The sequence below is a fragment of the Rhinolophus ferrumequinum genome, chromosome X, assembly GCF_004115265.2.
Source record: "Rhinolophus ferrumequinum isolate MPI-CBG mRhiFer1 chromosome X, mRhiFer1_v1.p, whole genome shotgun sequence".
Taxonomy (NCBI): Eukaryota; Metazoa; Chordata; class Mammalia; order Chiroptera; family Rhinolophidae; genus Rhinolophus; species Rhinolophus ferrumequinum.
This window is the reverse complement of record NC_046284.1, coordinates 21,472,383-21,484,648: the sequence shown is the minus strand read 5'-3', so window position 1 is coordinate 21,484,648 and position 12,266 is coordinate 21,472,383. Positions and strand designations below refer to the sequence as shown.

The 12,266-nt window shown below is 40.5% G+C and overlaps 1 protein-coding gene across 1 annotated transcript; it reads left to right on the top strand.

The window, feature by feature from the left end:
• Positions 1–995: 995 nt before the first annotated feature.
• On the top strand, positions 996–9,182 carry CCDC160 (coiled-coil domain containing 160). Its single transcript, XM_033112643.1, has 3 exons — positions 996–1,138; positions 2,238–2,295; positions 7,880–9,182. Exon 3 carries the CDS (start codon positions 7,904–7,906, stop codon positions 8,903–8,905), a length of 1,002 nt encoding a protein of 333 aa, XP_032968534.1. The 5' UTR covers positions 996–1,138; positions 2,238–2,295; positions 7,880–7,903; the 3' UTR covers positions 8,906–9,182.
• Positions 9,183–12,266: the final 3,084 nt, after the last annotated feature.

The following is a 12,266-nucleotide window of genomic DNA, read 5'->3' as shown; positions in this document are numbered from 1 at the left end:
TTTTTTGGATACCCAAGTTCCACTCTGTTTCAAGGCTCCACAACCTTTGCCAGTTCCATCTTTTGGTGAGGCCCTGTGGGTGGGTCCAAATCAGTCTACAGCCAGAGTATGTTGTCAGTGTGTGTGACCAGTTTGGTGATGGAAGATCAGCATTGGACAACCAGGCTAATAAAAGTCTAAGAAGACTGTTGATTTATGCAGCAAAATACCATGACCGAAATCTATGATGTAATGAAGAACATGGGTTTGTTCCCCAACTAAATCCTGGAAGTTGTGAGCAATCTTTGAAGTTCCATAAAAGTAGTTTGGGGACTGATGAAAGGAAATCATTTTACACTGCCAGTAGTGTAGAACTAGTTGCCTGCAATAGGTTTTAAATTCAAATAGGTGCAAGAGCAGTTTAGAGAAATTCTTGAGTCACAATGAGGAAACGATAGGCCCCCTGAGATACAAACTCAGTCTCCCATAGGGGCATAACCGGGGACAATGCTCTCCTGACACAGGTCTTTGGAACCTTGGCCAGAGGCAGAAATTCTGGCCATTGTGCTGAGGGGCAGAGGTGCAGGTGGGGGTGGGGAGCGGGGTGCAACTGCCAGATTGTTAGGGACCTTGAACCAAATCCAGGCCACCTTCCAGAGCTACCCTTCCTTAATATCACGTTACTGACCTGCAGGCCTAGGGAGTAACTCTGTACCACTCCCTCCTTCCCCGACAATTGCAGTGTCCAGGTGACTTTGTGAGTCCCCCAGAGCCTTCATAATAAGCCCACTGTGGGTGGGGCTGCCTCGCATTTTCTTGTCCCTTCCCACCCCATCTTGGTTCTCCTGTGATTTGAGCTCCTGCTTCTTGCAGGCAGAAGCCGCCACGAGCCCGCCTCACCGACCATGCGCAGTGCTCCGCACTGTGAGCGCCAGCCCGCAGCCCCCCCCCCCCCCCCCCCCCGTCTCTTTAAATCAGGCCGGCCAGTTGCTAGGCAACTGCGCGGCCCGCGCTGGAGCTGCACTGCAGAGGCTCTGCCCCGGGCCGGCCTGGCCCGAGCGCGGTGGCCAGCGCCGAAACTGAGGACTGCGCCCCGCCCGTGGTGGCCGGCTTCACGGAAGAGGTCACAGGGCCCACTGGACCCCACCCATGCCTCCAGGTACGTCTGTGCGCGGGAAAGCTGGGCTTCCCCGGGCTCACCCCTCTTCTTCCTGGGCGCCCCTCGCCCACCTCGACCCCACTGCGGGCTTCCTCTCTCTTTAAGGGCCCCAGGCCGGGAAGTCGGGTGCATTTGGGAGGGAAGAGAACAGGGCGTGGGAGTCGGGATGTGGAAGGAGGAGTGGGGTCAGACCTCGCCCGCTGCCCTCTCCCTGTGTGCGCCAGCCAGAGGGTAGGGACTGGGAAGGTGGATGGTGTCACCTGCTTTGAGGGCCAGGCAGCGCCCTGATCCAAGCCACCTTCTTCTCTCCACTGGAAACAGCGATGGCAGGAGTTTTAGTGAACGATTTACAGAGAAAATCCCCACACTACGCATGCATAGATACAGTTTATAGCAAGAATGTGACTTCCATGCTAATAAAGTAGTCAGCCTTCAGAATGAAGGGGACTCTCTTTTCTTCTAGAAGGAATTATTTCCCACTAATAACAAAGAATTGGGGTAACAGTTGTTCACAGGGCCCAGTTTTCGATGGCACTTTGCTTTGCTTCAGTATCTGCCAAACAATAGAGATGACAATTAGTCCCGTGAAGTGGACACTTGGCTCATATGTTAGGACCCTGAGAGATTAAGGCACAAATCGGGATCACTGTCCTTTTTAATGATTCTTTCAAATTAACTGTGCTCTAAGGGAGGGAGGCAAGGCCTAGGCTCCAGCCCTTTGCTAAGGTGGCTCTCCACACGCTCATTAAAAACAAGCATCCTGCTCCTGCGGCCACCCGTTGGTGTCTCATGTGTTCAATAGATGCTAAAGGAGAGGAGATACTGTGTTTGATTACGATGCCACCTCGATTCTTGTCCCATTTGATATTTGCATTGCTTGGGGAAGGAAGACTTAGTGGCATAATAGTTGGGAAAGTGGGTTGACAAGTTAAAAAGAAAACTTGCTTCAAAGTGTCTGGCATCACATTTCAGATGGGCCAAAGGACATTCTAAGTATATCACTTGCCATTTTAAGCTGCATCTCAGATAGAAACATGGATATGGGCATTCTGGTTATATTTTCTAACTATGCTAGGGGGATTTTATTTATTTTTTTTAGTTCAAATTGGAGAAGGAGAACAACGGTATCAAATAGAAGACCTTGGACATCAGGAAGCGTAAGTACAGTTGTGCTTGCTGATATCTTATTATGGGTGTTTAGAAGTACAGAGCCTCGCCCAATGTACATCTTCAACCTTGTAACTGTATCATTAATCTGCATTGTCAGTACGCTATAAAAAAAATGCCTCATAAAAATACAAACGTGGCCTGAAGACTTTATCTGAGCCAAATAAACTTTGAGGGAAAAATAAAAGTCCTTTCCCTAAAATGTCACCCTAAACACTTCATAAGCCAGAGGAGAAATTATAAGTATTTATAAAAACTCAATTAGAATCAAAGCATCATAGATTCAGGAAGAATATTGAAGATCACTTATTCAACAAATATTTGTTGTATCAGGTAACAGCTAGGGATACAAAGATGAATAAGGTGCCAGGAGATCCAATGTATCGGTAAAATAAAAGTATGTATGAAATGCTGTAGAGGCACAGGAAAAACTGAGTGCAGTGTCATCCTTGCTGATATTCAAACTGATACTCCAATTGTAATATTTCTAAGAAGTTATTGGTGGCTCTGAAATACACTGGAGCATTTGCAAAGTTCTTGGTAAAGTAATCGGTGATAAAAATGCAAATATCTTCGGTTGTAGAAAATACTACCACTTTTCTGCTAAGAAAGAATCAATTTAACTTCACAAATTTGTGAGCATCAGTAAATTACAGGATTTAGGGCTAGTTCTTCCTTGAGGACGCAGGTTAAATTTATGTAAGATTTGAGTTTAGGTTCCCCTCTGCTTACCATACTACTTCCTATATATTTTTTTTTTCAAACTGACTTTTTCTGCGGTCTGATGACTTCAGGCTGGCAACTTTGGAGCACATATCTTTGGGAAAGGGTTGCATTCTTTAACTAGCTGGCTTATGTTCTAAGGGAGGGAAAGGAAAACCTAAAAAAGACCCAAGACCCATTGTTTACAGCATACTTTAAAATTACTTCCATTTTCATTTTCATTCATTTCTCTTAACTACCTGTGAAATAGGTATATTGTCCCTATTTTACATCTAAAGAAACTGAGGCTCACAAAAGGTAAGTTTTCACACAGTTCTAAAGTGTGGAGGTCAACATAACTGACTTCTTCAGTCTCCCTCATGCCCATAGTCTACACTCAGTTCCTTTCTCAAGAACTTCCTTTTCCTTCTTCTCCACAATTTTAAAACATATTCACCCATCTTGACTTCAGACAGTTCCTTTGAGTCCTCATTTTGGTATTTAATAGTTTTCTGCAAGGCAGTGATTCCCAAGAGGGTGGGGAACAGCAAAGCTCCCCTAGATGGGGTAGGTTAGACTCTCCTTGAGTAAGAAGACAGGGTAATGATGGCAGTGTTTTGTGCCTGGGAACAGTGGAAGCAGAAAAATAGGTTAGGAACTACGGCTTTTAATGAGAAAGATTGGACAACTGAGCAAAGAAGCAAGGCCAGTGCCTTTCTTTATAGCAGACTTTCCACCCCCCCCCCCCCCCCCCCCCCCCCCCCCCGCCCCTATTTTGGCCAAGCAGTTTTTCTGAGGGTCCGAAGAACTGAAACCATCAAAGAATAATGGGAAAAGTTCCCTGGGCTAAGAAGGGCCCTTTGTCTCCCACTTACTGCCCTCGGGCAATGATTAAAAAGCCCCGTCTTTAGTTGAGAGGGGCTGAGGAGCAGAGGGTAGTGACAGAAAGTTGCTCATCACAGGTTGGAGATGACCTTTTCCAACCATCATTCCCAATTTACAAAATTAGGGATGAAGCGTTCTTGCGAGGTGGGAAAAAGCTTCTGGAGGTTTTCCAGAACTGTTTCCCAGTCCCTGCCTACCCCTGCCTGGAAGAATAACCTGTTTTTTGCAGACAGATCTAGATTTATGCAAAAGAGGTGGTCCTAAAATTTTGAAATCAAATTCTAATGTAAACAAGGTAAGGCAACAGGAAAAAGATCTTTGAATTTTATGTCATCAAATTTCCCTAAAGCATGTAATTTAAAATATGAATATTTTAGGAAAAAATAGAGTTTACATATTTGATCGCTTGTCCACTGAAATATGAGTTTATTCCTCAGGGCCCCATACCTTGAAAATGAAAATGCGATGGTTTTGTGGCTTTCTCCTTTTACAATAAACAGTAGTGTATTATTTTCTGTAACTATTTAAAGATAGATACACATTTACCTAAGATTTTTATGGAAAAATTTGCCTAAAGATCCATAATAAATGATTACTCTTTGCTTAGCTCTCAACAATTATATTATGTCACATCACATTACATTATAAACTCATTTTCAATTTATTTTATCACTTTTTTTTCCAAATTCTTTAGGTAAATATAAGCCACTTTTATGAGTCAAGAGATCTCTTACTCCACCAAAATGCCATACTACTTTGCCACTGCAAAAAGAAGAAAATCACCAGAGTATGAATGGTGATATTTTCAGGGACACACTAACTAGAACCATCAGGAGTCTATTATTCATGTCGGACACGAATAAATAGATGTAGCCATATTATGGACACCTACGCCTTAATATGCAGTCCCAATGACTTCTGGGGGATCACGCTCTTAGGGGACCACTAATAGTATTTTTGTCATATGACTTTATATTATTTTTCTGTGTTCTGTCTTATTTGTTTCTTTAAATTTTTCGTTTCTCTTGGACCTCCTTTCCCTCCCCTTTAGTCTTTAAGTATCCAATATAGTTTTGGGTAGGCACTTATAATAATAAATATTCACAATTGACCCACTAAAAAGGCAATTTTGTTTTACAAAGGAAGAACTTTAATCTATACCTCATACTATGTAGAAAAACTAACTCAAATCATATTCCTAACTGTAAATCAAAAACTATAAGTCTAGATTTCTAAAAAGACAATCTTGTACTTGCAATAATGACTTCTGGTTTGATTTGCCTTATGCTGCAACAAATTACCTAATCAAGTTTATTGAGAGCACAGTGGCTGCCACTCCAGGGTAGAGGAGTGTCATTGTTTCAAAGCATATTCCTTGTCCTTGCCAGAGAATACTAATGCCATACTTGTTCTCCATAAAAAACAAACAGTACAATTTGCAAAGAGCAAATGAGAGTGTCAGCTTTTAACCCTGGCCTGGGCTTTGCCATACTCTGTGAGTAGATTTGGGAACAAGCCCTTAAACCATATCTTGCATTGCAATGAAAGAGAAGAGACGAGAAGAGTGAGAGAGAGTGAGAAAAAGGAGCTCAGAGACCCTTTGACCCTGCCCTGTATCAGCCATGGGAGGGGAATTCCAAAAGGCTTTTCAAACCTTTCTCTTTCTGTCTATTGATATGTGACATGCAATTCTCCTTACCCTCCCCTTTCCCCCTTCATTTTTCCTCTGTCCTTTTGTGGCCCCTTAAAAAATATCTAAGCTCTGAAAATAGTGGGGTTTTTTGTTTTTCGTTTTGTGTGTTTTTTTGTGTTTTTTTTTTCAATCTGTGAAATGAAACCTAGCAGGAGAATAAAGAGGAATTTTAGAACTAGAACTGACCTGGGAGACAGGGTCTCAGTTTTACCATTACATGCTTTGTGGCCTTGGTCAAGTCACTTAACTTCTCTGAGTCTCAGTTATAAAATAAGAGGACTCTTCCCAATTCTGTGAAAAGCATTGGCTATATCGGGAGATTGTACAGAAGCTCAGGAAGAAAGGTAGTGAAATTGATATATATATATATAAAATTTTGACTGCTAAAAAATGTGACTGGCTATTAGCATCACCATCTTTTCTCTTCTGTTCCTTTCCTTTACAAATGCTGTAATATTCCCCACTCATTTGCATTCATATACTAGAGAGGAGAGAAACCTGGATTATGATTATCTTTCCCCCTTAAGAACAGATAGATCATACATGCTTCTGGACGGTGACTAGTAGAATAATAAAAGTAAAAAAGGACTATTTCAAGAGAAAGGAGATGATGCTTCAATGGCAAACCCATACCATGAATTTCAAGTCTTAGCTTATTACTCTGGTCTGATTAACTAAACTTCAATAAAGCTTTGTTTATGACTTTCAAACCCATCATTTTAACACCTTCACTGAATATGTGTAACTTTCCCTTTCCTCAAAGCCAAGTAGTTGCAAAGGGGAATGTACCCTTGGGGATGATAGTGAGTCCTTTCCCTCTGTTTTGGGGGGCGGAGGTCAGGCATGTCCAGGACACATAGGTATCAAGTTTATTCTTTCATTTTCTGTAGCAAGGAAAATCTGTTAAAATTTAAACTACTGTTGCTAAAAAGAAAATACTGGAGAGATAGTATATCAAAAAGTGGTTATCTCAGGGCCATGGGACTACAAAGGAGATTCCTTTTGTTTTCTCTGCTTTTCTGTATTTTCCCAAATTCTACAAATAACATGCACTACTATTATAATCTTTGCATAATATGAAATATTGTATAAAATATGTTGTATATTAAATAATATAATACAACATTTATAATCTTTAATAATATTAAAGAAAATATTAATTAAAAAATAAACAACAAGAGTTGCCATTTTTCATTACCAAGGTAAAATTACGTTTGTGTGCATAGGAAAAACAGATGCAGGCATACTTTGGTCTTTCTCAGTGGTTATAGTACAAATATGTTACAGGAAATTGATGTATAAAATGAATGAAGTGACCCTTTACTCCTCTTTCCCACTCTATAGCGGTCACTGCAGTTATCAGTTTGCTGACTTCCGATGCCAGTGGCCCTTCAGTGTGTTGCCTGGGTCATTCTTCCGTCTCTCAGAAGTAGTAACTGATCAAATATTCCTGTGCTTTAGGAAAGCTGTATGTTAAAAATTCCTTTTGAATAGGGAAGATTCCTTTTGAAACAAAATAAATATCCTCTAATTTTTATGTATTTAGAAAGTCATTTGTGATTTAGTATGCTAAGTTTTCATCTAAAAACTACACTTGGAGTCAATATCTCGAGAAAAACATTTGGTGGCATTAATATTTTCAATTGTTGACATTCGGTTCTCATCATGAAATTGCTGTCAAAACGGATAGAATTCTATACAGTTGGCAGCCTTGTCTAAAAGCAAAGCCCAAGAATGGAATAGCAGGAATTTATAGGTCAAGACAGAAGGGCATTTGGCAGAGTTGGTCATGAGGAAGTCTGTATGGTGTACTTTACCAAAAGCAGCTCACATTGCATTAAGACCTGATGTTTTAGTCACTTTAAAGAATGAATAAACAGTAGTCCAACCCAAAAGAACTAGAAAAAAATCAGGCACATTGGAAGCACAGGTATTAGCCTATTATTAATATTAACCTATCAATTTTAAATCACTTACACTCTTTGAAGCAGTCTGTTTTCATGTGTATGATTGCTTTCCAATAGAATTATTTTCTCTACAACAAACAGCCAAATGTGTCAATTTATTGGTTATATTTCCTAGGATCAGAGAATTTTAAAGCTGGAACTTAGCTAGTCTAATCCTTTCAATTTACAAACGAGGGAACTGAGGCCCCAGTCACTTAGTCAGTTAGAGGGAGAGCCAGCCTTCAAATATTTAGGTTCCTTCGCCCATGAGCCAGCATTCTTAGTTCTTTCCACTACACTAGCTGCCAGTGTAAATAATGTGCCTTGATTTTAAATTTTGTTTTCAAGGAATTGGAAAAGGTACCTGAAGAAATGGATGCTAGGAGGAAACACTGGAAGGAGAATATGTTTGCTCCTTTTTTTAGTGCACAGGATGTTTTAAATGAGGCTTCTCAGCCTGAATCTTTTACTGAACAAATGACTTTAGATAAGGTCAAGAGAATGGAAGGAATTTGTAATTTGTCTAGTAGAAAGCTTCCAGAAGAGAATAAATTTAAGAGGAAAGAATTTATTTTCCAACTAAATGAAAAAGAACAAGAACCAAATATAAGAGAAAGAAAGATGAACATTTCAAAGAATGAAGCAGACATGAACTCTGCCTTCTGTGAATCATCTAATTTGGATGTTGCTACTGAAGAAAGCTTCAATAGCACCGAAGACCATTCTATCGGGAATACAAAGAAATTACCAACTCTACCGCGACAAGACACGAAGAAATTTACCGAAGGAATGTCTCCAAAACTGCGCCTGAATCTTTTGAATGAAGAACTGGAAGAACTCAATATGAAGTGCAGAAAAATAGAAGAGGAATTTGAAAATGCTGAAAAAGAACTTTTGAACGCCAAAAAAGAAGTCTCCGCAAAACCCCGAAATTTTCAAGAAACAGGGACGGAAACTTTGAAGAAAGACTGGGAACTTCGAGCTTTAAGAAATGACCTATCTGCAAAAGCAATAAATGTCAAAAACTTAACAGAAGAGCTCCAGCAAGCCAAAGAAGTCATCCACAAGTTGAGCCTAGAGAACAGAGATTTAAAAGAAGCTGTGAGGAAGTTAAAGCGTCACACTGAGGTTGGAAATGCATTCCTAGAAGAAGATGTGAAATTATATTATGAATTAGAAATGGAAAAGATCCACAGAGAGCTCAATGCCATCAAGATTGAACTGAGAGCTGAGAAGACCCTGCAAGCAAGAAATAACAGGGCCCTGGAGTTGCTTAGAAAACACTTTTCTTCTCTAACGTCAAGCACCCTTGACAGCTTTACGGGGGATTTTTTTTTTAAACATAAAAAAAATTTTCTAAAAGCCTTTCATTAGGCAAATCATTGAACCACATCAGTGTTTCTTGTGCTTTCTTTGTGTGCTATTGAAAAATGTGTGTAATGGGATATAATTTTCATTTTTGGTGAATCAGGATATCTGTAAAATGTATACATGTTAACTTCAAAGCTGCTTTCTCTTTCTAATGAAGTTTTTGCGAGAGTCCAAATGGAAATGAAGCTTCAGAAATCTCTTTTTTTACTGTATATTTCACTCAAGCCTGTAGTGATTCACCAAATCATTTATAAATAAATATCAACATCCATTTTGTGATCTTGTGAGCATTATGTCCTTGGCACATGAATATTCTTCCGTGTTCACTGATGTTAACAATAAAAACCTTGTTTTTGTGTATAAGCATAACATGTGTCTGTGGGTCTTATAGCTGCCTGTTCAGACTCAATGGGATACTAAAAATGTGTTTGCTTTCTTTGAGATCTAACCGTAATTAGGCACATATAAACATCTCCAGAGAAAATGCAGATTTTTCTCCTCCCCGCTGTTTTCCTCATGCTTTCTCCTTCGACCTAGCCACGGTTCCCATAGATTGGAAGACGATTTAGAGAGATGGCTGTGATAAGACCTCTGATTTTGTCAGCATTGGCTTTTGCATTTTCTTATGTTGACCACCAAGGGGCGTTGTTTACACAGTTCTTCCAGAATTCTACCAGGGAAAATTTATAACCTTTCTGCCCAGCTTACATCACCAGCTGGCTGGGACTGGGGTGAATGGTGTTGGGTGTCAGCTAGGTAAGCTGTTAGTGAGCTGGCTTGATTTATACAGGAATCCAGCCCTGTAAGGGCCCTGGGCAATGACAATTCATTTTATAGAGAACAAAAATATACTGCCTCATTCCTTTGGTGGAACCGATGGGCTAGTGGATTCTTTGCATTTGTTTGTATCAATCATCAAGATTTCTTATAATTGGAACTCTATTTGCATGGTATTTTTAAGTCCAATAAACCAAATGTAATTACAAACTGAGGGTGGGATACAATTGTAAGGATTTAGGTATCTTCCATGATAGAAAATCTCCAGACTGGGAGTCTGGACACTTGGGTTCTAAGACCTGCTTTGCCTTTAACTAGCTAATTAAGTCCTCATCTATAAAACGAGGGAATAGATCTGTCATCCAGATCTGTTCACTTTTAATGTTCTGTGATTTCACTGCAGTGATTTTATTTGCAAGTGTAATTGTACCTATGAGGAAGTAAAACTCCTATCACATTGGGTGCACTCGGTTCTGGTACTTTGGGGGGACCTACTTTGAAGACCCCACCCTTTCAAAAGAAATATACAAAGGCTTTTGTTTTTCTTTGATAGTTTGAACATCTCTAAATAGTGTGCTAATATTAATCAGGAGAGGGAATAATGAGGTTCTTTCTTCTCCTTTCTTTTGTTTCCTTTTTACTTCTTAAGGTCGGGGTGGCACTAAATGGAGAAAAACTAAGCTGACCTGGGGACTGAGCAGGCTCTCCGGGCCTGGGAAGATTGGACTAAATTGGAAGATAATAATCTTTGGCACTTTCTGACTTAGTCCTGATAACCCAAGCACTGGCAGCCTGCTCAAAGGGGAAGATGACTTTCAGGTTTTTGGTGGTCACTGGCGTCTCACCAGGGGTCTAGGTACAAAAGCAAATTAGGAACTGTTTGCCCCAATTGCCTGTTTTCCTCATTACCCCCTTAAAAATTATCCCTTTGTCCTTGCCCCAGAAAGATTCTCAGTCCCTGACCACTACTGTGCAGAGCTACTTACATGCTAAAATATTTCACAAGTTATATTAATTAAGCTACTGGGCTCAATCCTCTTAGTATATATTTCAAATTCTAAAGAGGAGCTTTTACACCGGGAGAATTTCTATCAACCAACCACTCATCTAAAGTCTTCAGTGACAACTTGGTTTATTTTGAATGAGTGTGGACATATGCTTATGTGTGTTTGAAGGGCAGGGAAGGAGTGGGGTAGAGGGAGATCCAGAAAAGATAAGAGCTATGACTTGGCCAAGCTCTAGGATGGTGGAGGGTTTGCGTTTCTAGCAAGGACCCGGAAACAGCCTGAGACGCTGAGCACCAGTGAGGTCCACCATATGGCAAGGCCCTATGGAAAGCCTAGGTCCAGACACTAACCAGGGAGACAGTAGACAATCACCAAGTCCAGAGGGCCAAGGAGAAGCAGAAGCCAAGGCAACAGAGCCAACAGTTTGGGTCTGGGAAGGGATCAGATCTTTTGATGCTTTTATTTTTAAAAGCAGGGCTGCAACAAGCTGGGAGAAAGCCGTGCAGTTCTTGCTGGGCAGATCGGAACAGCAGTGGGTTGAACTGGCTTAAAGAACCAGAATCAAGGCAGATGCAAATAGTCTTTCCCACTGTCTCTGTAATCACACTCATTGCAATAAGTGTCCCCCAATTTTGATCAGAATATATTATCACTGTACCTTTTAGTATATTGAATTGGAAATGTGGAGATGTTGTGGGGTTTGTTTTGGTTGGTTGGTTTTGTTTTGTTTTGTTTTCTTACAAAAATGGCACATCAGGTTACTCATCCCTTTAATGTGTTGGGTAAAATACTTGAAATCCGAAATGCAGTTGCACACCATTCCCCACCAACTCTCAGTTCCTTACTTATTAAGAAGCATGGGCTGTCACAGGGCTCTAAAATATCTGCTCCAGCTTGGGTTTACAATCCAGTTCTAGAAACATTTGCTGAGTACTTATTACCGTAGTTAATCACTTCTAAGACACACTTTAAAAAATGTTTTGACATCCCTGAATGTAGGACACATCTTGATAGCGATGGCTTGTCATAGTATAGTTCTCAGTGGGGTTTTTTTTTTTAATCTTTCTTAACGGTTCATAAAATAATGGTGTATCTTACAATCAGTAGGGTTTTAGATTTGATGAAATGTGGTATGTGCTAGGCTGGGGATGTGGGGATAAAAGGATTTATGAATAAGACAGGTCTCTGACCTCAATGACCTTATTTATGCGCCTAACTAAAACAATGTGGTAAGTGCTATAGTAGCAGTGCTAATACAAAGTGCTGTGGGAGCAGAGGAGGCTCAATTAATTCTGCCTGTGAGGCTGGGAAGGACTTCATAAAGTAGGTGACATTTGAGCTGAGCCTTGAAGGATAAGAAGGATTTTTCCAGGCCAAGCATGGGGGCAGGGGCGGGGGCATTTCTGGAATGTGAATGTGGAAGGTCTATTTGGCTTCAAAGAGGACTCCTAACAGCAATGAATTAGAACACTGGGATATTACATTTTGCTGACTTTTAAAGTCCCATTTGAGGTTCAACTTTGCACACTGCAGATTCCAACATTTTTGCTCATTTGCATGTATGTTTGCATGTATGCTGG

Bases quoted from the DNA above. Each gene is read 5' to 3' on its own strand.
- CCDC160 (XM_033112643.1), top strand. From the start codon at position 7,904: ATGGATGCTAGGAGGAAACACTGGAAGGAGAATATGTTTGCTCCTTTT.